Source organism: Quercus robur, chromosome 11 (assembly GCF_932294415.1).
Source record: "Quercus robur chromosome 11, dhQueRobu3.1, whole genome shotgun sequence".
Classification (NCBI taxonomy): domain Eukaryota; kingdom Viridiplantae; phylum Streptophyta; class Magnoliopsida; order Fagales; family Fagaceae; genus Quercus; species Quercus robur.
Window position 1 is genome coordinate 30321670 of NC_065544.1, and position 26103 is coordinate 30347772.

Below are 26103 nucleotides of genomic sequence, written 5' to 3' on the forward strand. Positions count from 1 at the left end.
TTCACGTGCTCGGACACCTTTTTACTCTTCACAACCATATCGTCTATATAAACCTCAATGATCTTGCCCAGCTGTGGCTCGAACATCCGAGTCATCATCCTTTGGTAGGTTAAGCCCGCGTTCTTTAGCCCGAACGGCATCACCTTATAATGATAATTTCCGATGGGCGTCATGAAAGCCGTTTTCTCTTGGTCCTCTAGCGCAAGGGGTATCTGATGATAGCCTTGGAAGGCGTCCAGGAAACTCATTCGAGGGTGCCCTACGGTTGCATCCACCAATCGATCGATTTTGGGTAGGGGGAATGGGTCCTTGGGGCACGCCTTGTTCAGGTCCGTGAAGTCCACGCAGAACCTCCACTTCCCCGTCTTCTTCCTTACCACCACTGTGTTCGCCAACCATTCAGGATAAAAGACTTCTTTGATAGCCCCTGCTCTTTTCAATTTTGCCACTTCGTCCCTTACGGCACTAGCGTGTTCCTTTAAAGGGCGTCGGGGTGGCTGCTTCCTCGGAATGGAAGAGGGGTTGACGTTCAGGTGGTGACAGATGAGGCTAGGATCAACTCCCGGGGCATCGTAGGCGTCCCATGCGAATACGTCGACATTTTCTCTGAGAAATCTGACCAGTTCCTCCTTTTCTTGAGAGGGCAATTCAGAGCCGACCTGAAAGAACTTCTCCGGGTCATCTTTGACAGCAATCTTATCTAAACCTTCACACCTTATCTCCTCGGCCAGCCCACCGTCTTGTCTTGCCGAGGAGGCTGGCTGCTATAAGCTCTCTAGGGCCGAGGACTCGACTAAGGGCCGATGTAAGATGGCGGCCACCATACACTTCCTGGCCACGGCCTGATCTCCTCGGATCTCTTCCACTTGACCTCTGGATGGGTATTTTACTTTCTGATGAAGTGTGGAGGTCACAGCCCCTAGGGAGTGGATCCATGGCCTTGCAACTATCGCGGTGTAGGGTGAATAAGCGTCGACCACGATAAAATTCACCTCCACCACTTCCGCCCCAGTCTGTACGGGCAGTCGGATTTGCCCCTTTGGTGTGACAATCCTTCCCTCGAAGCTGAGGAGGGGGGAGTCATAAGCTGTCAAATCTTCCGGCTTCAAGTTCAGCCCCTTGTATAGGTCAGGGTACATTATCTCCACCGCACTTCCCGAGTCTACTAACACCCTTTTCACATCGAAGCCCCCAATCCGCAATGTGACCACCAAGGCATCATCGTGAGGTTGAACAGTTCCTCTCTTATCCTCATCCGAGAATCCCAGTATCAAGGAGCTTCCCTTTTTTGGCCTTTTGGGCTCCCTTTGCCTGCCCTCGGAGGAGAGCCGATCAACAGCTAATACCCTGGGGATGGGTGGCCCTGTTCTTCCTGGTGCAGCGAGGATGACATGTATCGTCCCAGTGAGGGGTCTTAAAGACACGTCCCTTCGAGGTTCTTGTGATGTTTGGCCGGGATGGCCGCTCGATGGGTGCAGCAGGTGACGTAACTTTCCTTCTCGGACCAATTGGTCTAGGTGATTCCACAGATTCCTGCAGTCCTCAGTAGTATGCCCATGGTCCTGATGATAGTGGCAGTACAGGTTCTGGTTACACTTGGAAGGATCTCCAGCCATCTTTCCCGGCCACCTAAAATAGGGTTCATCCCTTACTTTCTCCAGTACCTGCTATACTGGCTCTCTGAACACGGCGTTCACTGTTTGCGGGTTGCTCTGCCCAGCCTGTCGCGGAAAATCTCTCCTCGGCTGACCATGATTGTGACGTTCCGACCTGACATCATTTGCTTTGGGGTGGATAACCTTCTCCTTTCCCCTCCCTTGCAGCTGATCTTCCTCTACTCTTTTGTACTTGTCGATCCTATCCATTAACTGTTGGACGTCAGTAACTGGTTTTCCGGTGAGGGATTTTCTTAAGCCATGCTCGGTGGGGAGACCGCTTTTGAACGTGCTGATAGCAACATTATCATGGTTGTCATCTAAATCATTATACACCTCCCAATACCTATCCGAGTATGCTTTCAGGGTTTCTCCTTCATGCATGGATAAGGATAGTAGCGAATTAAGAGGTCGAGGGATTCTGGTGTTTGTAATAAAACGGGAGCAAAAAGCTTGAGTGAGCTGCTTGTAGGAGACTACGGAGTTTGTCTTCAGGCTGTTGAACCACCTCATTGCCATCGATCCCAAGCTGGATGGGAAGATCTTGCACATTAGGGCTTCGTTTTGCGAATAGATCGCCATTTTTTTGTTAAACTGACTCACGTGCTCTACCGGGTCTGTTCTGCCGGTATAGATGGCGAACACCGGTTGGTTGAAGCGTCTGGGAAGCTTAGCCCCTTCGATTCTATTCGTGAAGGGTGACCTCGAGACCTGATCCAGCGCCTTCTTCATGGCGTCGTTCCCCGAACCTTTGCTGGATGGGCTCTCATACTTCCGTACTGGGCGTGGTTCCTTTTCGTAAGAAAAGGTCTCGCTTGGGGGGGTCCTTGACCTTTGTCTGTAACTCATGTCCTCCGCATTAGAAGACTCGCCTGAGTCAGAGGGAGATCGTCTTCGCTGTACACGTCGTAACTTCCTTTTTAGGTCATCTATCTCTCGTTGCATGGCCTGGTGACTATTTCGCCTCTGAGACACGTGACTTCCTGTCTGAGTGTGACTCTGGCTCGTCCGGATAGTATGCACACTTCCCTCACGATTCCCCTTGCCGCCAGGGTTGATTGTGTTATTTTGCCTTTGGGACTCGGCGGGTTGTGTTCGTTGGGAGTCAGCTTGGTGAGGATCCTCCTGGTGCGGGCCTAGCTCTGCCATGCTCGACCGTTGTACTAGCTGATGCCTTAGTTCTTCCCACAGACGGCGCCAATTGTAGTTGCACGATTTTCCTGGCCCAACTTCAGTTGATCAGGCCTTGGCCCAAAGTGCAACCCACAATAAATATTTGTAGAGGATGGGTCAAAGAACTTAGCCTTAGTGAACCTATTTGGTCTAATGCATGGACAGTATTGTTTGCAGAAAGAGATAAAAACGCAAGAATGGATCTTTCTCCTCTGATTTTATTTCTTTTGTTCCTTGTACAGTTTTTCCGTCCCTCCTTTGAGGGACTCCACTACATTATATAGTTCTCTTCCTCTCATCTCAACCTTACACCTGTTGATCATCTAAGCATCTACTTGAGCACCTGTCCCATCAGACGCCCTCATCAGTCCCTTTGTGAATTGCAGAGGCCAAAGCGGTACTGTTCAGGTGTCTTTTCCTCATTAATGCAGCCAAGGGGGTGGTTGGGGCACAATTAATGTGGTGGTAGCTTTCCATGAGATATCTTGGATTTTATTCATTTTATATGTTGGGAGGATGGACTGAAATAGCTGGAGAGAGTTCCTCGTCTGGGATTCGTGATGTCCGAGGAGGAGTTACTCCTCGGACAGGTTTCCCTAGCGTTATTGGGATTGAGTAGGGCTTCATATGTGGTTTTCCTTCGAACAGGGCGCTCCTCGGACGGGCCTGAATTTGGAATAGCCCATTATTTTTGGGCCGGGCCCCACATATACTTTATATAAAAACAAACAAGCTTGACTATTAGTTGGCTTCAAAATATGTTGACACCAACGTTTTGAGGGTTCATAATTTTACATGTCATTAATTTAATATAAACTTTTTAATTGAATTTAAATTCAATATTATATTTAAACCATTTATTAGAATATTTTTAGTTCATTTTTTAAATGATAGAATAGACAGTTCCATATAAATACAATCATAATAAATGCATATAAATAACTATCATAATTAATTATCAATTTCATATTTAAGACCCCAAAAAAATTATAGTTTGCTAAAATTTTCTTTACATTGCACAAGTTGTCAACTAGAATATATGTGTTTGTGTATCTAAATATGTTTGACTTTTTTTTTTTTTGATCTCATAATATTTTTCCACATAAGCTTTTAAGCGAAGCCACCAAATTGGTTTTTGTGTAGACAGGGTTCAAACTCCATATTTACTATTCTAAAATAAATGACTTTACTAGTTGAGCTTACTAAAACCCACAACATATAAGCATTTAAGGCTTTTTTTTTCTTTAGAGAAATAATAATAAGGCTTTATAATTTTACATGTCATTATTATATTATATTTTTAATTGATTTTAATTTCTATTCTATATTAACCCTGTGGGGGCCAGTTAATTAGGAAGTACTGTTAAGGCAGTATTAACTGCGCCTATGGCCTTATCCGAGGACGTTAGACTATCCGAGGAGGTCCAGACAAGATTATAAGGAGAACGGAGTGAAGAGAGGAGTAAAGGCAATATGAGATAAGTCCAACAAGCGTCCGAGGATAAAAGCCATTTCAGCAACATGTGTCTGAGGTTAGTTCGAGTGCCATATCATTATGGACTTACTTCAGAGTTACATCATCACTAAGAGTTAGACGTCGGACAAGGGATAAGAAAGGAAAAAAGCAACAAATATCTTCAAAAAGCTGCTACCTCCGCATTAAATGACTCCCAACCAACTCTCTGGCCGCATTAATGTGGAAGTGACGCCTGAACAGTGATCAAGCAGCCTTACAACTACTAGTTGATGGTTCTGGGAAGTGTTGGATGGGACAGGAAGGAGTTCCCTGAATCTAACCTACACGTGTGTGGTAGGGGCAACACCAAGATTGGAATATATAACATGGAAAGATGTACTAAAAGAAAATTAAGATGATCCTAGACTGTGACTCTTGTATAATCTTATTGTTCAACAAGACAACATAATACAAACTTCTTGGGCTATTCTGAGGACAGATTTTCTGATATTACTTGTGTCTAATAGTCTTAAACTACCAAATTTAATCGTTTTTCTCCTGGAATAAATCTAGTTCTTCCATCCACACTCTACAAATTTATTGTTTGGGCCGCTTGGATTTGAGCTCAATCTTGTTTTGGGACCAATCCAATTTAAGTCCTTACAAACCCTTTATTAAAATTTTAACAAATCATATTTTCTTTTCTTCAAATAGTAGATTATATAATTCCATATAAAAATACAGTCATAATTATTAAATTTTATATTTAGACAAAAATAAAAGGTGTAAAGAATATTTTGTTAAACTTTTTCGTGTAGCATAGATTACTGAGAATTCTATAATCTATAATCTATAATCAATATAAAATCGATAAAAATGTTTGGTTTTTTGTTGACCTTATAATATTGTGTTATATATATAAGCTTTTGAGACCTCACAAATTTACATGTCATAGTTTAATAATTTTTTTAAGGAAAAGTTTAATACATTTTTATTTGAATTTAAATTTTATTCCATATTTAAACCCTTTATTAGAATCTTAGTAAACCATATTTTCTTTAAATAGTACTATATATAATTCCATAGATATACACAATCATATTTTTAAGTGAAAATTTTTCTTATCATTGTCGTTAATGTAACAAAATTTGGTGAATTCAAAGGTACAACTACCTAGAAAGAGCTGAAAAGTAAGCAAGCTAAAGTCCCTTAGGTGGAAATTGATGGATATGGTTTATCCTAAACATCCCAAAACACTTCTTTTAGGCTGGCTATTGGTGTATTATGTTATGCAGGAACTGAATTGAGCAATTGTCTAGTCTCCTATGTAAAATTTCATTGGGATGTGAGGATTTGTTGGCTTTGGGCCTGCAAGAACCTCAATGAAAAGGATATTAGAGCAACTTTGTGTAAGTTAACTTGGTGAATTACTATAAACCATATTTTTTTTTTTATTAAAACTATAAACCATATTTGGATCCAAAGAAATGCTAAGATTGAAGTGGGTGGTATTGGAACTTAGAGTTGAGGAAGATATAGTAAAGTATATAAAAAAAAAGGCCCTATCTTTGTACTGGAGCTTGTCATATGAAGGGTCTATTTGGATGTGATTTGAGAACCTAAAAGTGCATTTTTAAAACCCAAGACATTGTTTCGCAACAACTCTTTATAGTTCTTTTACAAATGTTCATTTTAAACCCAAAATGTTTTTGCAGCAACTTATACAAATGCACTTGAAGTACTATTCTTTTTTTCTTTTTTTTGAGATAACACCCGAAGTACTTAAGTGTAACCAGTGCCGGCTCAAGGCCTAGGCCTAAGGCCCCACAACAAATAAAAAATTTCCCTACTAAAAAAGGCCCCATCTCCCTTAGTAAAAGACCCAAAATTTTATAAAAATATAACATTTTTTTTACAGTTGTATTTATGCTACTTTAAAAAATCCAATTGAAACCCTAAGATGTTTCAAATAAAATGCTACAAATGTGATAAATCACCAATGATGACTAATCTCCTACTAAGCCACACACTAAATAATTTCTATCTATCTCTTTCTCTTAAAAAGAATATATAAAATTAAAATTTAGATTACAACTGTACTTAACTATGCATGGTCATATATCCAAGTTAAAGTAAGTTCCTTTTGATTCAACTATAATATTCAATCTTCTATTTGAAATTAACCTTAGTTTAGCTAGTATTATTCATCAATTTATGTATTTACATCAAATTAATCTTAATTTAATTAGTATTATATAATTTTATTTAATTAATGTTTACATATAAAAAGGTCCCATATAAAATTTTTGCCTTAGGCCCCAAATTTTGTTGGGCCTGCCCTAAGTGTAACTCTACTAAAATAAGAGAATAGGTCAAAATGATGTTGCATACATGTGTAATTGTGTGCTCTGTTTTGTAGTTTTCCAATTTGTGATGAGTTTTCTTTGTTTTGTTAGGAGAAGTTGTTGTAGTGTGTGTTCAACAATTAACCCGTCCTTTGCTTGAAGGGTCGTAAATAATTTAATAATTAACGTGAATGTGACCAAAATAGATAATGTATAGTTATATGAATCTCACGTAATGGGATAGCATTAGAACAAAATATGTTTGTATACATTTGATTTTTATTACATATCGTTTAAAATCCAAATAGAATTCACTATTTAATTACAATAAACAACTTTAACACTAAAATAAATTATATTTAGAATTAGTTTAGGTATTTCCTAATGAATTATAATTGAATTAGAGTTCTGCCTAAGGACACACTTAAGGGTTTTTTTTTTTTTTTTTTTTTAACAAAAAAGTCTTTTATTTTTTATTTTTTTTTTTTTTTAACAAACAAACACACACAAAAGAAAGAAAAAATGAGATTCTAACATAAAAGCGCACTACAAATTTCACTCAAAAGTCATGGCAACTTTTAAGGAATAGTGGGATAAGGTATATAATATACAACATACTTTTTTTTAGCAATGTGGGACAATTTAAATATTGATTAATGAGACATAATGCACATCTTTCAAAAATAAAAACACACTTAGAAGTTTTTTATTTTATTTTTTATTTGTACTTACAAATTCATTATTTGTTGTGTGTTTTTCTTTATATTTATGCATAATTTTATTTTATTTTTATGAAATATATAAAGACTTAATTTGAAAGAGTATAAATGTATTAACATTATTATTGCATAACAAGTAGGGGGAAAAGGATAGAAATAAAAAGTTAATGATTTGTTCATCTACGAGTCGGAATCATAATATTAATTGAAAATTAGTGAAAATCACAAACAACTAGAATATATGTGATTTGTAGTTAATTGATCGTAACAGGGAGAACAAGAAGGAAAGAAAAAAAAAATATGTTAGTGGTTTATTCAAACACTGGTCAGAATTACAATATTGACCAAAATTTAATTGAATAGACCAAAATGGATAAAAATCAATTGAAATTTAGGTTAGAGATGGAATTTTGGTGATTCGTAGTTAATAAATTGGAACAACAAGAACATGAAGGGAAAAAAAAGTTACCCCAGTGGTGGTACAGTGATTTATTCACATACCAATCAGAATCACAACATTTACCAGAATCTAATAAAATATGCCAAAATGGATACAATGAATTGAAATTTAGGTTGAGGTGGAATATGGGTGATTTGTAGCTAATTGATCGGAATAGGGAGAACAAGAAGGAAAGAAAAAATATGTTAGTGTTTATTCATATACTAGTCGGAATCACAATATTGATTGAAATTTAATGGAATAGACCGAAATTGATAAAATAGATCAAAATTTAGGTCAACAATGGAATATTGGTGATTCGTAGTTAATAAACCAAAACAACAAGAACATGTAGGAAAGAAAAAATAAGTTAGTTTTTTATTCACAAACTAATTGGAATCACAATATCTATTGAAATTTAATAGAATAGACCAAAATAGATCCAAATTTAAGTTAGAGATGGAATATTGATGATTCATAGTTGATAATCAAAACAACAAGAACAAGAGGGAAAGAAAAAAAATAAGTTAGTGATTTATACACATACCTATTAGAATCACAACACCGATTGGAATCTAATAAAACATACCAAAATGGATAGATTGGATCAAAATTTAGGTTGAGATGAAATATGAGTGATTCGTAGTTAATTGACTAGAATAGGGAGCCTGAGAAAGAAAGAAAAAAAAAGTTAGTGATTTATTCACATACTAGTTGGAATCACAACATCTACCAAAATTTAATGGAATAGACTGAAATGGATAAAATAGATCAAAATTTAAGACAAAGATGAAATATAAGTGATTTGTAGTTAATAAATCGGAACAACAAGAACAAGAAGGAGAGAAAAAAAAGTTAGTGATTTATTCACATACCGGTCAAAATCACAATATTAGCCAAAATTTAATGGAATAGACCAAAATTGATAAAATAGATAGAAACTTAGGTCAATGATGAAATATCAATGATTCATAGTTAATAAACCAAAACAACAAGAACATTATGGAAATAATAAATAAGTTAGTGATTTATTGACATACCGACTAGAATCTAATAGAACATACCAAAATGGATAGAATTGATCAAAATTTAGGTCATGATGGAATATATGTGGTTTGTAGTTAATTACCAAAAGAGCGAGAGCGAGACAGATATGATCACTTTGCCCCTTGTACAACGTCACCAACATCCTAAACACACACTCTTAAATAAACTCTAACTTCAACTTGTAGCTACAAATGAATCTCCATGTGCATGTTAGCCAATAACAATACTCCGACACTAACATATGGCAACTACGCGTTTCTCGTTATTTCTTGCTTCTTCTTCTTCTTTACTCTCCTTCATAATAAAAATGATATATATATATATATATATATATATATGGAGACACATTTGCTTTGCTATGCTTTTCTTTTCCTCTCAAACTCATTTCCATTTTATAATACTATTTCACACATATAAATGAAATCTCTTTTAATGTCTCTATTACTTTCACTGTCTCTGCCAAAATTTTCCAAATGGCCTTTCTACAGCTTTTGAAACTCACTTTCATTTCGATTTCCACTTCTCATCCTAGAAAATTTAGTTGGATTTTCTGGGAATCGGATTCCAAGAAAAGGGTTCTGAGGTTTTCTTCTTCAACTTCTAGGAATTCAAGAAAACATAATTTAGTGATTTATTTATATATTGGTCGATCACAATATGGACCGAAATTTAATGGAATACACGGAAATGGATTGGAATAGATTGAAATTTAGGTTAGAGATGGAATATTGGTGATTTGTAGTTAATAAATTGAAACAATGAAAACATGAAAGAAATACAAAAATAAGTTAGTGATTAATTCGCATACCGACCACTCACCAACACCAACCAGAATATAATAAAACATACCAAATTAGATAGAATGAATTGAAATTTAGATCGAGATGGAATATGGGTGATTCATGGTTAATTGATTGGAACAAGGGGAATAAGAAGGAAAGGAAAAAAAAAGTTAGTGACTTATTCACATATTGGTTGGAATCATAATATTGATCGAAATTTAATGGAATAGACTGAAATGGATAAAATAAATCAAAATTTAGGTTAAAGATGGACTATCAGTGATTCATAATTAATAAACCAGAACAAGAAGGAAGGAAAAAGGGTAAATTACAATTTACCTACTTGTGGTTTGACTAAAATTTAAGTTGCCTACCTGTGGTTTAGAATTTGACACTTTATCCACCTGAGGTTTGCTCCATTAGGAGTCCGTTACCCACCTATGGACTTTCTCTGTTACAAACTTAAAAAACATAACAAAATTTTAAAAAATAAGATCAAAAGGTGGCTTTTTAAAAATTTAGAAACTTGCTCAAGAACTTTGGAACACAAAAATTATCCAACTGAGCTCTTGCTAAGACTCTCCACAAACGATTATACATATCTAAAACCCACTAATCTTGCATACAAATTAGAATAACAACACAACAAAATTAGCCAAACACAAAGAATAATCACTAACGAGAGATAATAAATGGAAAATTGGATGAAATTAGTGAAGAACAATGAAACCTAAAACATGAAACCCCAACCCACCTCTCTGTTCCTTCCTCCTTCAATCTTTCTATCAACAAAACAACAAATCCACTTCAAAATTCCCAGTACTGTCCATTTTATCTGTCAACAAACCCACTTGAAAAATCCAAGCTTTTTACATCGTCTAGTCAAACGAAAAGAAAAAGAAAAAGTGAAAGTGAGTTCTAAAGTTACTTAGCAGACAGAAGTAGCATTGTGAACTGAACAGCATTTATGGATTTGACTTGGCTTTTGGCTGGTTAATGGGTTCTTCACAGCTAGTGAATGTGAAGAATATTGAACTATATATTTCTGGTTTGGTGGTGGGTGAGGGGTCTTGTGAGTTGTAAATGTGATGGGTATCCGTATATCTTTGAACTCTCTATGTTTCTCTTTCCCAAAAACAGATGAAAGAAAGATGAAATATTTTTGAAGATTTGAGCTAAAATGTTGTGAATAGAACAACATCAGAATTTTTTTATTTTATTTTTTTATTTATTTATGTCTGTGTTTTGTACCATAAATTATTATCCAAAATTAGAACACCCAAATAGAACCCAAAATATTCCAACTCGATCTTCACATAGCACATCTTCAACAACTAAAGCCTTCATGCGCAACCATTAAACCTTCAAATGCCAGATCAATGAAACAGAAATCATAGATAGAGAGGGAAAGCTTGAGGTCATGGGCTTTGTTTAGATTAGAGAATACAAAAGTGCCTCAAAGTGAAATTGACAAGGAAGAACTGCCTATGGTGGTGGGTCCAGTGACAAACGGCAAGATAGAAATGTCCTATTGGTACAAATTGATATGAATATATGATAGAGAGAGAATAAAACATCATCTTACAAGTCTAAAATGCCAATTTATGTGCAGTGGGTCCAGTGACAAACGGCAAGATAGAAATGTCCTATTGGTACAAATTGATATGAATATATGATAGAGAGAGAATAAAACATCATCTTACAAGTCTAAAATGCCAATTTATGTGTTCCATTGAAATTCTTGAGCAAGCTTCTAAATTTCAAAAGGCCAGCTTTTGATCTTATTTTTTAAAATTTTGTTATGTTTTTTATGTTTGTAATGGAGAAAGTCATAGGTGGGTAACAGACCTTTAACAGAACAAATCTCAGGTGGGCAAAGTGCCAAATTTTAAACCACAAGTAGATAACTTAAATTTTGGTCAAACCACAGATAAGTAACTTGTAATTTGTTCAAGGAAAAAAGAAGAAGAATTTAGTGATTTATTTACATACAAGTCAAAATCTCAATATCGTCCGAAATTTAATGAATAGACCGAAATGGATAAATTAGATCAAAATTTAGATCAGAGATGAAATATCGATGATTCATAGTTAATAAACTCAAACAACAAGAACATTAAAGAATATAATAATAATAAGTTAATGATTTATTCACATACCAAACGGAATCTAATATAACATATCAAAATAGACAGAATGAATCAAAATTTAAGTCAATATGGAATATAGATGCTTCGTAGATAATTAACCCGAAGAGGGAGAACGGGACGGAATTGATAACTTTGCGTCTTGCTCGACGTCACCGCTAATTCTAAACACACACTCTTTAAGTAAACTCCAACCGCAACTTATCTCCACTACACGTGCACGTTAGCCACGAACACAACCCCGACACTAAAATAAGCCAACTCCGCGCTTCTTTCTCTCTATGTTTCTTGCATCTTCTTCTCCTTCTTTACTCTCTATCTATAGAGACATATTTGCTTTGCTCTGCTTTTCCTCTCGAACCCATTTCCATTTTTTAATAATATTATTTCACAAATATCACACACACTCTCTCTCAATGAAATTTCGCTTATAAATTTCTCTCTCACTTTCACTGTCTCTGCCACAATTTTTTTATTTTTATTTTTTCCAAATGGCCTCTCTACAGCTTCTGAAACCCACTTTCACTTCGATTTCCACTTCCCATCCTGGAAAATCCAGCTGGGTTTTCCGGGAATCGGATTCCAGGAAAAGGGTCCTGAGGTTTGCTTCTTCTATTTCTAGGAATTCAGGATACTACTACACCAACAGAAGCTTTAGGGTCTGTTGTGAAGGTCGAGATACCGACAACCAGAGCAATAATGGCAAGCTTCTTTATACTTACTCTTCTTCCTTTTCCTGCTTTTTACGTTTTCTCTGATATGGGTATTTTCTCTTTCTCTTTTTCTTTTTCTTTTTTTATTAGAGAGGAAAGTTCTAAGTCTCTGTTTGGCTATGAAAAAACTGAAGAAAGAGAACATAAAAGGAAATTGAGTTTGCGTTTCCAAACTCATGTTTTCCGTTATGTTGGTTAAACTAATATGGAAAAGTTAGTTGGAAGTGAAGTTTGTAAAGGCTTTAATTTCCTTGTGTTTTGTCAACGATTTTGGAAATTAATTGAAGTGCTGTTTTTTGATAGATAGTAGGATTTGAACCTACGACATTCATTCCATGATGATTGTTATCAGCCCAAGTCACCAATTGGTTTTTGATGTAGATGGGATTTGAATCCAAGTCCCTTATGCAAGGACAAGAGACTTTACTAGTTCAACTAACTTGAATCCACAATTGTAACACTGTTTGGTTGTGTTGAAGTTCTTTAATTTTACTTTGGTTGTTGAAAATAACGTGAAAGGAACCAAAAAAAAAAAAAAAAAAATGGGGGGAGGGGGGTAATTTTCAAAGCAGAAATTAGAAAGAAATAGTGTGAGAAAAGGAAAGAATTTTAGGTGAATTCGTAACACAATGGTTAGACACCTTGGACCTATTATCGTATTCTAATTTGATCCATAGCAATTTGAAATGGTGGCATGTTCTTTACCAAGTTAAGAAATTTTGATTTTTCTTAGTGGTGAAAACTATATCTATATGTGGAATTCGAGTCTTCTGTTGGGAATTTTTTAATATTTTGTAACTGCTTGCGACATCTAATGTGGACCGGAATGCTTCCCGCAGTAAAAGCTTTTCATCACAGCTCTCTGTTTGTCTCTGTTTATCCCAAATGGTTTTTTATTTTTATTTTTGTAAGTATTCATAACTAACCATTGTTATATACACAACTACCATGACAGTGACAGAGATCAATTTTATCATCTCAAATGAAAACATTGGGTTTGATATATATATATATAACGATTTTGGAATTTTGCTTTGTTGCTTTTTAAGAAACAAATGAAGCAGTCATTAGTTTGTGAGATTTATAGGAACATGAAACCTGTGTGAAAAAGGAAGAAATATGCACAAGGAAGAGCACATCCACCAAAGTGATTTGTCAGAAAAGAATAATGATGATGATTGTATTTGTCTAGATGTGAGCTATCTGTCAAGGAAAGGCTGAGTCTTTGATTTGTATGAGATAGGGTGGCTGTGTGTCAATTCATAGGATATGATGATTGATAAACGCAGAGTTAGCAAATTTTCTTTAATATTAGTTTTTAACGGAAAGAAGATTATCTGAGTACAAAGATGGAGTTGAGGTATATTAATTGTGCTAAATAAAGAGGTAGCAATTCCATAGTTATTCCTAAAAGTAAGGACTAGGAAATTCTTGGTGAAACATACTATATATGATTAAAGTAAACTCAAGTTTTTGTTCTTGGTGCTTTCAGGAAGTATGTTTCTATAAATGATATTGATGTGAAGAATGTTATAGCCCTTGTTCCTTTTTTTTTAACCCTCTTCTATGTTATTTATTTTTTTTTTTTGGGTAAGTTAAACTCCCCCAGGGAAGCAGAAAGTAAAATTTGTGAAACACCCAATTTGACAATTTAATTTGTTTTGCTATTTTTAAATATATATATATATATATATATTAAAAAAAAAAAAAATCTAAAGCATAGGTAGTTTACTAATATATTAGGTTTTTCATGAGTGAGAGAGAGAGTCCTAGCAATAATTGAAAATAACATGAAAACAAAATTTCTCTGTTTTTGAACATCTTTAGAGCATATTGTCATGATTCAATGAAATGATTTTCGTATGATTGCGGATTTGGAGTTACTAAAGGAGGCAAAGCATGATTCATATATAGAAAAAGGAAGATGAACATGGTTTTAATCATCTATGATATTTAATCATTTATAACGCTTGTAGAAAAGTTAGTCAATGAGGCATACACCTCACTTCAATTCCTAAAAGCATCTAAAATACATGATAGGCTCACTTTTGATCAAATTTGCTTGTGAGGCATATTACTAATGAGACCTCCTGCCTAAATTTCATAGCATAAAGGCATATATAAATGCCTTGGGATTAGTAAATGCCTCTAGGGATTTTGGTTTTTGAAGATGCTGGAATATCTTATAGCTTCATTGATGGGTGTAGGACAATATATTTGAGCTATATGAGGTATTCATTTGTAATTTTTTGTCCTGCCACACCTTGGTAATATTATAATTATCCTCTGAGTTAATTTCACCTTTAGTCAATGTTTTTCAGGTGAAGAACCTGCTGAATCGTTATTTATGAAGGAACTGAGGAGGAGGGGTATGACTCCAACTTCGCTGCTTGAAGAAAAAAAAAGGAACAACTATGGGCCGGAGAATGAGATAAACTTGGAGGAAGAGGATAGAGGATTTTCAAATAGAAATGCAGTCTCAACTGAACTTGAGAAAAGCCTATCTAATCAAAGGGAGCGCTCCATGGCATTGAACAGTGAAGGCCTTGAGGTTGACACATTTACCTTTTTCTATTAATTAATTAATACTCTTAGCCGAATGATTTCATTGGGACTGTCTTGTGTCAGTCTGTCTCAGGCTTGAAGTCACAGTCCTGTTGTATATTCTTTAAATTCTTTATACTCTGGAACTCATGAAGATCAGCATATGGAAGAAACTATCGTTTACTTAAAAAATTCAAGAGTGGGCTTAGGACACTGAGTCAAACATTCTTTAATGGAGACTAAAAGGAAAGAAGAACAAAAGAAGGAACAGAAACTTAATTACGAGTAGCAATTAGTACATGATTTTAGAGTAATACTTTTCTTGAACTAAGTTTATCCCACCTCTTTTATCCTTGGTAGAGTATTCATCATTAACATACAAAATACATTATAAAATTGTCAAAACCTTTTGTTTAATCTGCACTTAAGTTAACCAAAACTGTGCTTACTCTTTGGAACTGGGTTTCTTGAATTGGTCTTTTTTATTTTGAATATAATTAATGATTGATTCATAATTTTCATATGTCATGTGATCCTCATAATATGTTAGTTACCCTTGAATAAGAGGCTGGGTAGTTTTCATAACATCAGATATAAAGAGATGGTAATCGATTAAAATTTTAATGAAATTGTAAGCAATATTTGGTTGATATATTTGTTTCTTTTCCAATAAATTAAATATAATAGTAGTGGTCCTCTGATTTATTAGAGTGGACTTAAATCTTAGAGTTCTTTTGCTTTGTGTTTGTGGCATGGACACATCGTAAAAGGCAATTGACCATCTTTGTTTGTTCCAGGGGTTAATTCCTCGGGCTAAACTTCTGTTAACAACTGGAGGAACATTCTTCTTAGCATTTTGGCCATTGATCCTAATAACCATTGCATTCTTTACAGCTCTCTACCTTGTAAGTTCTCTCTTGACCTTGATATGTGAATGTTCTTATGTTGTTTCTGTTAGCTAGACACTAATTGTATTCCAGACAATGTTAAGCATCTTAACGTTTTGCTTGGCTTTACTATTTTAAAGTTTGATGTTATTACAGAAATTTGAAACATGTAATCATTTGGTAAGGGGTAAAAAATGGGGTCATCAGAAGTATGAAATTTGCAAGATCATATAGGAAGTAGCTGTTTTGAACGAGTGTTTCTGTTATGGTTTTGCTATAGATTAATTTCTGGGATTTTTATTTTTCCACAACTAGCTTCATTTTTATAGAACTAAAAGGGGTTAGACCAACTCAGCATATGTCACTGAAAATGAAAAAATAGACAAAACATAGGGATATTTTTCTATTACAAGATCAGATTAGATTGGTGAGATTTCGAGAGATGTAGATCCTTGAACGAATAATAATAAAAAAAAAAGAAAAAAAAAGGAACAATAAGAGAGATTTTTCTTGTCATCATTTATGACCTGTTGGCCGTACTCTACTGCTTTGTATTAGTTTAAATCATTGCTGCTTGTAATGCACACATGAGACAGAGCAAGAAAGTTTTGAGTCTTTTCATTATTTCGTTATGTACTTGTTTATGAGGCTTGGCATTTTTTGAAAGCTAAATTTTCCTCACCTCTGACAGTATTTTGGATCAACCTTTGTCCATGATGGAAGCAGCACACCTATTTCTCCACCACAATATATTGATCCATACGCACTTCTGGAAGAAGAAAGAATTTCGCAGACTGCCCCTCGTATAAATTAAAGGAGACAATATTTTCGCATTCAACAGCTTCTGAAAACACGAATTATGTGTTTCTGTGGCTTAATCACCTAGCTTCTTCTTTTTTTTTTTTTCTTTGCCTGTATAAATCCTCACATTAGTAAAGTAGCTTTCATGTTAATTTTATGTTGGGGAAGTGTCTTGCACGCCATTATCTATATCTGCATGCCAAATTTGTTGTGTTAAAGGCCCTGAATGGTTTAAATTCCAAAGAACCTTATTACTAGTAGTAAATGGCTTTTTACTGACTTATTTTCGGCCAGGTTCTCTTTCTGCTTGTGTTTGCAAGAAATCTTCTTTCATGGCTGTTAATCTCCGACCATGAGGACATATAATCCGATCAAAGGGTTCATTAATTTAGTCCCTCACTTTAAAAAATGAGTGACTTTAGTCTTTTGAGGCACATGCCCCCTATTATTTATCTTCTCTAAATAAAAAGGACGAGGGAATCATCAACTGTGGTAAGCATAGACTAACTTTTACTCCATTGAGAACACAACTAGTTTTAAGTTTTATGTGGTAGAAGGCAATTAGCTTTTTTTCTTTTAAGTTGAACCAGATAAATATATACTGTACTAGAAGGTCTGCATCAATCAAAGTCTTGGCTCAGTGGTTAATAGTGTTTGATTGTTGCCACTGGTTAAAGATATATTGTGTTTTAAGCTTAAGAATGCATCGTTACCTATCAAATCCGGAGCTCCAAAACACATAATCAAAGCAAATCCCAGTAATGCATTCTCTGGAAAATAGTAAGAAAACCAATAACATGCGTTTCATTCCATAAATCCTAGACAAGTTATCAATGTACTCCTATCCTTCCTCCAGGGCAAACACACTTATCCACCCCCACCCGCCCCCCCAACACACACACACGCGCACACACACACACACACACACTAATTAGGAAACAGACTTGAAAGGCTTGTAGTGACCGAGATCGATGATAATGCCTCGAATGGATGCAACAGCAGCAACAATAGTTACAATGAAGCAAACCCAGCTCAATGTCTTCAGCCCGAACCATTTAAGAGAAAAACTGCGGATTTTAGCCTGTGAAATGTACATCTCTATTGGAAAATACACTGTCAATGGCCAGAATGAGGCAGCTCCAATCAAACCCAAAACACTGTTGAAGACTGGAAATAGCATTGCGATCACAGTTGTAAATATCACATACACTGTTCTCCATATGCACCGGAAGAAATTTATGTTGAAATTTCCAACAAATGGAATGACAATTTGATGTTCTTTTACTATGAAATCACTCTCTGGCCGCCGTCTTTTGCACCAATCTTCCACAAGCTGGTATACTGGCTGGGAGAATAGCTATACATTGCATAATAACAACTTAATTACTTTCCAAAGAAGAAAAGAAATGAAGAACAGGTAGAAGACCCTACATGCATAGTTAGAACTTACTTTCCACAAACAAAATAAGAAGATAACGATGACGATGATGATAAAAAATTTGAATAAAGTATAAATTTCAATCTAATTACAAGTTTACAACATAAAGCAGTTCGTTCACCAAAATATGCATGTTACCCATGAATATGCTATTTCATTTAGAATGTGGAGTTCATACATTTGTGTTATACACATTTTATAAAAGAAATAATGCATATGGAAAAATTATATACCTTCTTGCATATGTATGGAATAATATTCCTTTAATTTTTTTATTTTTTATTTTACTTCATTTAAGTGGTATATACTAACATAAGATTAGCTCCATGATGTGATCAGTTATTTTAGACAAATTGTACTATCCGTTGATGCTATGTCATTGTTATATGAATTGTATTTACAATGAATTCAAAGTAGAGTTTACATATTAGAGAACCTTAAACTAACCATAAATTAAAATTAAGATTAGTTTGCTTGTTCTATAAGTATATGCATGTACAATAGGTTTGCACTAGTTGGGCAATAATTTATGTAACCTTAACAAAAACTGAACACCATCCGAGATAGCTTATAATCGATTCTAGTTAGCTAGGCTGGTCATCTTTGAGAATTACCTGGTAAGCTCCAACAAGATGGACAACAATGCAAATATTAGCTATGTTAACAAGCCAGTAAGGTTCGTAAAAACCAAATCCTGTTAGAAAATTTCCAGGTGCAAGATTCCCGAATGCTGCATAGCCCAAACCTCCACACAACAAGTAAAAGACTGAGGTAATTGAGACTCCAATGACACTAGCTTTTTTCATGACTAGATTCTCCGGTGGGCTTGATTTTAGTGTATCCTGCAATTTATGAAAGTTTAGCCACCAATATTTAGATACATTCAGGAAAATTAAAAGTGGAAGAACTGATTTTCAGAATGAAAGTTTATTGAGTTTACTGGTCTATGACTAGTACAATATATATTTGTCACTTAAGGTCGCAAACACAAAGTGATGCAAACTAAACTGGTGGGACTTGATTTCTTGTCTTATACTACCTTATACCATATATAAAATGAGTAGTGACCACTCTAGGAATTTTTTCTAGAGTGGTTACTAAGAAACTTAAATTATATAAAATCTAGTAAAAAGATAACTAGAATATATTGACAATATAAAAAATAAATGTAAATACATGAAGTTTTACAATATCCTTCTTCAAACAAAATAAAAGGGCAAAATTGGACTAATGAGAAATTAAGTGAGAATTGAGAATGCTAAGCTGAGAGTAGTAAAGTAAGAAAGAGTTTAAAATGATAATAGAGAAGAGAAAAATGGAGAAAGTAAGAGAGAGCAATGGATGATACATTTTTCAATTGTGAGCCAAGCCACTAAGCATCATCGAGGAGAACTCACTACCACAATCTCTCTTTTGGTACAATTTTTAGGAAATTGAAATTATTAGAGATTATTTAATTATTTTTATGGAATGAATTGAACGAGTTACGAATCTGAATTTTTAAGGTTTTTATTCAAAAGATTTTTATTTTTATTTTTTGAATGAGCTTTTGTTGAACATTTTTTTCATTTGTTGTTGTTTGGTCTAATCTTATTGTTTTTGGGGCTTATTTTGATGTTATTTGGACTCATTATAATTTTTATTTGAACTTTCATTTTTTTTAAAGGGGTAGGGATTATGTTTGGGGGCTAAGATTATTCTACAACAAATGTCACAACAATTCTAATATTAGCAGACAAAAAAAATTAATTTAGAGATTAAAGAAACTCATGTGTGAGTTGGCATGCTAAGTTTAAAATGTTGTAATATTACTATGACATTTAATTGTGTCCCTAGCATTACTCTAATTTTTTTGAACCCAAATTCTTGAGATTATCATTTTTTTTTTTTTTTTGTGAGAAAGATGAGATTATCAAAGTTAAGTGTGGTCAATATACTAGCATTTCATTGAGACCTTTAATATTCATGCCAAAAGAGTTCATATACATTAAGAGAGAGAAGATAGTGGAGTTAGTGAGATTGAGAGGGTTGGAGATGATAAGAGAAAAATTGAGAATATTTTCCATATGATCTATGCCATGGATAGGAGAAAGTATGTAGTGGGTTAGGATTGACATGTGGGCCTCATAAGATATGGGGCCACTTGTCAGTCTCACAAAGGGCATATACACTAAAACAAGATTTTTCTACAGATAAATTAGTAAAGTCATGCATCCTTATCATATTAGATAGTGAAAGCCAAAAAGGATAATACAGATTTTTTTTTTGCCTTTTGGGCATGAGGATAAATAATTTAGCTTGCCAAGCGTGAAAAGTTCCTGGATTACTTGGTTATTAGTTCTGGTCAGGGGGGTTAGTTGCCTATAGGAGTTTAATTAATAATAAGGATTATTGTAGCAACTAATTTAAGTGAAGTTTCTTCTTAAAAAAATAAAAATAAAATAAAGTTCTCTCTAACGTCATCCAAAAAACAAAGAAAGTAAAGTTCTTCTTCCTTTTCATAGTTTTAGTGATTTTGTTTTAGTAACATAACAGGTTGCCTTGCTTTTCACTTTTTTCATTGTCACTACTAAATTCTTTTAGACATTTGTTTTTTCAGCCAAGCATGCGTAACATTTATGTTGCAAACTATCTTTTTACATTTTTTTTTTTTTTTGAATTTGTTAAATATTTCAAGTTATCAATTGAATGAAATATGATTTGTTCTTCTTTTTTCTTATTTAATTTTTTGTAGTTGATTGATAAATAACATTTTAACAATATGCCTGGATGTTTAGGAACATAGAGGAAAGGGAGAAGGGGAAAGTTAAAAGTAACTCCTTTGAGTTGAAATTTCAGGTACATTAATGAGTGCAATTGAAGTGTTTGTGAAAATGACTAAATGGGCTTTTTTGTGTGTTTCTTATTTTTCCGTGCTTTCTCTTGGACTTGCTTGATATATGTTTTCAAACATAAACATTTGATTGTGTTAGTTCTTTGTGGAAATTTCCACACTATTCTTAAAGTTTTGATTAGAACCAATGTTTTTATGAATTAAAACCCTGCAGATTTCTTAAAATATTTGATATTTACATGAAAATTTTATCAATTCAAGTTACTTTTGTATAAAATTAATCTATCTTTTGTAAAGTCCATAGCGAATTGGATATTAAGTGGAATAATAAAGAAGTTTACTGAGTAGAGTAATCTAACTGGGTTAGAGCGAAGCTTGGGGAGCTCAGTAGATTATACTATAGATAGGCACTTCAAAATTATATATATTCCTTGCACTTGTAAGCTCAATCTTTGTTAGTGGATTCTTCAAGGTGTGGTGACCTTTAACATTAGAGTTTTCCCCATCTTAATTATATTGTTGTGTTGTAATTTATTTTTCCACTACATGAAATTTAGTTTTGGCAAGGTGGTTGTTCCCAACACAATTTAATTGGACCTTTTCATAATTTGATAATTTAATCAACTTGAGTAATTGATTAAAATAACTGGGATCAGTCCTTTTACCCAACCCCATAAAATATATTTACATATACATTATGTATGTAGTTGAAGAAAAGTGCTACAACTCTAGAAAATCTTTCAATTTGTACTTTATTTGTACGTTGGAGAGAAATACTCCAACTGCATCAATGAATAAATACCCGTTTGCTTCAACTTTTGAAGCTCAAAAGTTGCGTTTTCAAAAAAGTCAACCCAAAAATAGTGTTTGGTTAGTATAAAACACAACTTTTTGGAAAAAGTTGCGTTTTATATTTGTGAAGAGAACGCACGTTTGATATTTGGAGCTCTGATGGTCCATTTTGTTAAAAGTTCATGAGCTTTTGATATATCCGTTGGGGGTGAGTTTGCAATTACCAAATTGCCTTTCAACTCTTTATCAAAATATACTACTTTTCTTTCCATAAAATTATAAAGCCTAGTATTTTCCAAACATAAAATGATTGTATGTTAAGAGATTGGCTTGCCTGTATCTCAATGAGGACGTTGGAGAAAAAATATGCTAAGGCAATGTTCCCAAGGGCCTGTAAGCTGTTAAACACTTTCTGTGATCTTGTCACATCCACTCCAACAGTCACACCAGCGATGCTTGTCGAACCATTTTTCCGTTCTACAAAATAGAATAGAATACAAAAAGATATAATAATAAAAGACCATGCTACTTTGTCCCCACAAATTGAAGCAGTAATGGTTTTTGGGATTAACCTTTTTTCTTTGTCAAGAAGAGAATAAAAAATCATACCCTATTAGCACTTAGTTTTCTTAGGAGCATAATCAGAAAACACTCATGCTATAGATTTTTGTGTTATAAATATGCTTTATCGATCGCTGACCTGCTATTTTTGCAATAGAGAGTCCAATGCCTATCAAAGAATAAGTGAAGGACATGACTGAAGCGATGAAAGAGAGCCCTGCAAGCTCGTGAAAATTAGGTATTTGGCTCAGAATAATCTCAATGACCCCAAAAATGATCATATAGGAACTGTTTGATGTGTGACATCCCGCCTCATGACCATTCTTGTGAAAGCAGTTCGATCTTTTGACAGCCCTGGTTTAAAAACAATAACAATAACAAAAAAAGTGACAGTTAAATGCATCATACAGATATGAGATATTCACAACACACACAAAACAGTCAAGAATACATGAAGGAAGGCAAAGACGTACGGATTTATCTTAGCCCCCATAATATAATATATATATATATATATTTTTTTTTTATCAAAATTGAAGATTTTAAGAGTTTGGCTTCCAAAATAATGAATCGCCCTTCTAGTCTTTTTAAGAAACTTAAAATCAAAAATCAAAAATCAAAAAAATTATAGTTAGTCATAAAAAATAGTAGGATTACAAATAGATTTTACAACCACTTAATTTTTTTAATATTATTATTAAGATTACATTACAATTTTTAGTGGTTCTAAATTTCTAATACATTAATATTTAAGGCATGTTGCTAAAAAAAGATTGTTTTCAAATCTAAAATAAAATACCTTTTTATTAAGAGTAATAAAATATTGTTTACGAGTTTTAGATTTTGTCAACCTAATTTCTATAATTCAATTTGCAGATTATGTGTTCATTATGCTTAATTTTCATAATTCTTGACTACTAAACTATTTTATTTCTTCATAATTTAAGTATTTAATGTGTTATTTTTTGAGAAAAAAAAAAAAGAGTGCAAAGTCATATGAGATGTTAATTGAAAAGAAACTCGAACTTTTTGAGAGATTAATTGGAATCATGGTTTCCTAGAATGATCCTTGATTAGTATTGGCTATTACATACTTTGTTATTTGTGGGTCACCCAATTGTTATATATGCTAGGCATTTACTATATTTTACAAGTTTATTAGCATTAATTGTGAGTAGTAATTGAAGTTTTCAAATGTTTAAGAGGTTAGAAATTTCAATAAAGTAAAAAACATCTCATAACACATGAAAATAAACTAAATATATATTATAGCTATTATATAAATACCAAATTAAAATTCATTTTTTATCATAAAACTAATAGAAACATAGCAATATATCTCCTTTTGGAGAAATATAGCATAAGTTTACATAACTATATATGTAGGAGCAGGTATGTGTTTTGTGATTTGAATTTCATACAACTTCATTTTAGTTGTACAAGTTACCCCGAAAGGAAAGATGGAGGTCTTTTTTCTTTTAAAAAATAAATAAATAAAAGAAGGAAAGAAAAAGAAAAGAAATTTCAATGGCCTGAATACGAAAAGTAAATCGCTAAGGAAATAAGCATGTGCTTGGAAGATTTTAGGTAGCTTACGCCATGCTAATAGCGGCAGTGATTGTGTATCCAATAGATATTCCGACAAGATTTGAATATTGAGATACTGCACAAAGCTTGTACTTGATTCCTCCTGGAGAGAGAGAGAGAGAGAGAGAGAATTAGTCTCGAAGATGTATATGATAGATAATTCTTAAGTATTCCTAGAGTATAGAGAAATTGTGCTCTCTACTCTAACATTTATGGTGGATTTTATCATGAATTTAATGAGTAGACCTCACTATAAATATGAGAGAAGGAAGCACAATTCTCCATACTTCAGGAGTATTTAAGAATTACACATACATGACCCGCTTTAGTAAGTAATTTTGAAAAAAAAGGTATTTGTATCATATCAAGATCATTGGGAAAATGAGTCAGTTTCAACTTATATCTTAATTTTCCGGTGATCAAAAGATGTGTTTGCAACAACACCAACATTGATAAAGAAAATATCGGATAAATGTATTCTTCCCATCATATCACACGGTTTGTATATGTAATAGGTTCATGAGACCAAAAATTGTCAGTAAGTATACATATCATCTGATAAGTATCTCATAACATCGAGAAATCATACATCTTTCCTCTCACATTACATGAGATCTCCATAATATATACATTTAATAAATATCTCATACATCTAATATATATTTAACAATGTTAACGAATGTCCTAAGGGAATTAGTTTATGTACTATTTTTAAAAATATTTTTATGAGAAAATGATAAAGCAATTTATTATGTTGACAACTTATATATATATATATATATTTTTATAAAAGTTGTGTCAAAATTTTCCTAATATAGTTTATTAACAATTGCCTTAAGAACACCTGTTAACATGACCCATATTTAATATACACATTTTATCTCTCATGCTACACGATTGTTATTTTCTTTCTCATGTTACGCAATTGTGAGATGCACGTGATGTGAGAAAAAAGAATGCATATATCAAACGCATAAAATAATTATTGACGATTGACAAAAAGTCAGCAATCTCTTACCTAAGTTGTTCTTTACAGCCTCCATGTAATTGTAATTTCTTCTCCCAGTAATTGGGTCAGGGGACCTATAACAGTCAGTGAGTAGAATACAAGTAAGCAATGTGATGAGTGAGAAAATCAAGAGAGCAATAATCCCAGCAATCCATCCCAATTGAGCAAGGGCCCATGATAGAGCCAATACTCCAGACCCAATAACGGCTGTTATGATATGTGCACTTGCAGTCATCAAAGTTCCTTCAACAAAATCAAAACCATGCCAGAAAGAAATTAATGAAGTGAAACCCAATAAAAAAAATCAGGGAATTTCTTTACTGATTTTTTGAGAGAGGGTGTGGAAGAAAGAAATTTAAAGAGTTTTATGTGTAGAAAGAGTAAAATAGATACATACATATATATATATATATATACCAGTTCGTTTTTTGCGTCCATCATCATCAAACTTAGAACTCATGTCCCCAGATTCTACGGCAAAGCTTGAAACTGCAGTCTGCGTCTCCATAGCTCTCTTTCTCTGACTCTGTCAAAGATGTTTTGGAGATATGTTTCTCTCAATATGTTTTGCAAGAAATGATTAGAGAAAAATGCGGTAAAAGAAAACAAATTATGTATAAAGTATTACTCCTAAGTTCTAGACAGCTTTGTTTCTGAAAAAAAAAAAAAAAAAAAAGTTTTAGAGAGCTTTATCTAAATAAGACTGTAAGTTTCTTGAAAAACCTTTTCCCCTCTCTCAATATGTGTATTAAAAATATTTAATATTCTCAAAAAAAAAAAAAAACTAATGACTTAAAAATGTACTACTTTAATGTATGCATTAATTACAGCCGTTTGGTGCAGGTGTGAGTGTGATAGGGTGAATGAAATCAAACTCTTTTGTCCCACTTTTCTTGTTCCATTTTATACTTCACTAATAAAAACTTGACATATGTTCACCTAATTAATTAATTACTACCATTAATTAATAATGGAATTAATGGTAGCATTAATAAGTCAATAATGGTAGTATTTAATTAGTTAGATGAACATGTGGCAAGTTTTTATTAGTGGAGTATAGAGTGGAGCAAGAAAAGTGGGACAGAAGATTTGGACTCCCACTATTATATGTCAAAACGTAAAAACAACTTGTAATTATCAAATTAAACATTAAAATAATTTAGAATAAGAGAGTA

The 26103-nt window shown here is 33.6% G+C and overlaps 2 protein-coding genes across 2 annotated transcripts; one reads left to right on the plus strand and one right to left on the minus strand.

Moving 5' to 3' along the window:
- Positions 1-11994: 11994 nt before the first annotated feature.
- LOC126706140 (uncharacterized) lies at positions 11995-16991 on the plus strand. The gene is made up of 4 exons (XM_050405440.1): positions 11995-12465; positions 14798-15027; positions 15818-15925; positions 16599-16991. The coding sequence occupies exons 1-4, from the start codon at positions 12255-12257 to the stop codon at positions 16719-16721; spliced, it is 672 nt and encodes a 223-aa protein (XP_050261397.1). The 5' UTR covers positions 11995-12254; the 3' UTR covers positions 16722-16991.
- Positions 16992-17639: 648 nt separating this feature from the next.
- Positions 17640-25436, minus strand: LOC126704936 (amino acid permease 1-like). Its single transcript, XM_050403916.1, has 7 exons — positions 25346-25436; positions 24938-25171; positions 23929-24022; positions 22472-22686; positions 22106-22248; positions 18761-18988; positions 17640-18065 (listed from the first exon to the last, which is right to left on the minus strand). Exons 1-7 carry the CDS (start codon positions 25434-25436, stop codon positions 17640-17642), a joined length of 1431 nt encoding a protein of 476 aa, XP_050259873.1.
- Between the last annotated feature and the right edge of the window lie 667 nt (positions 25437-26103).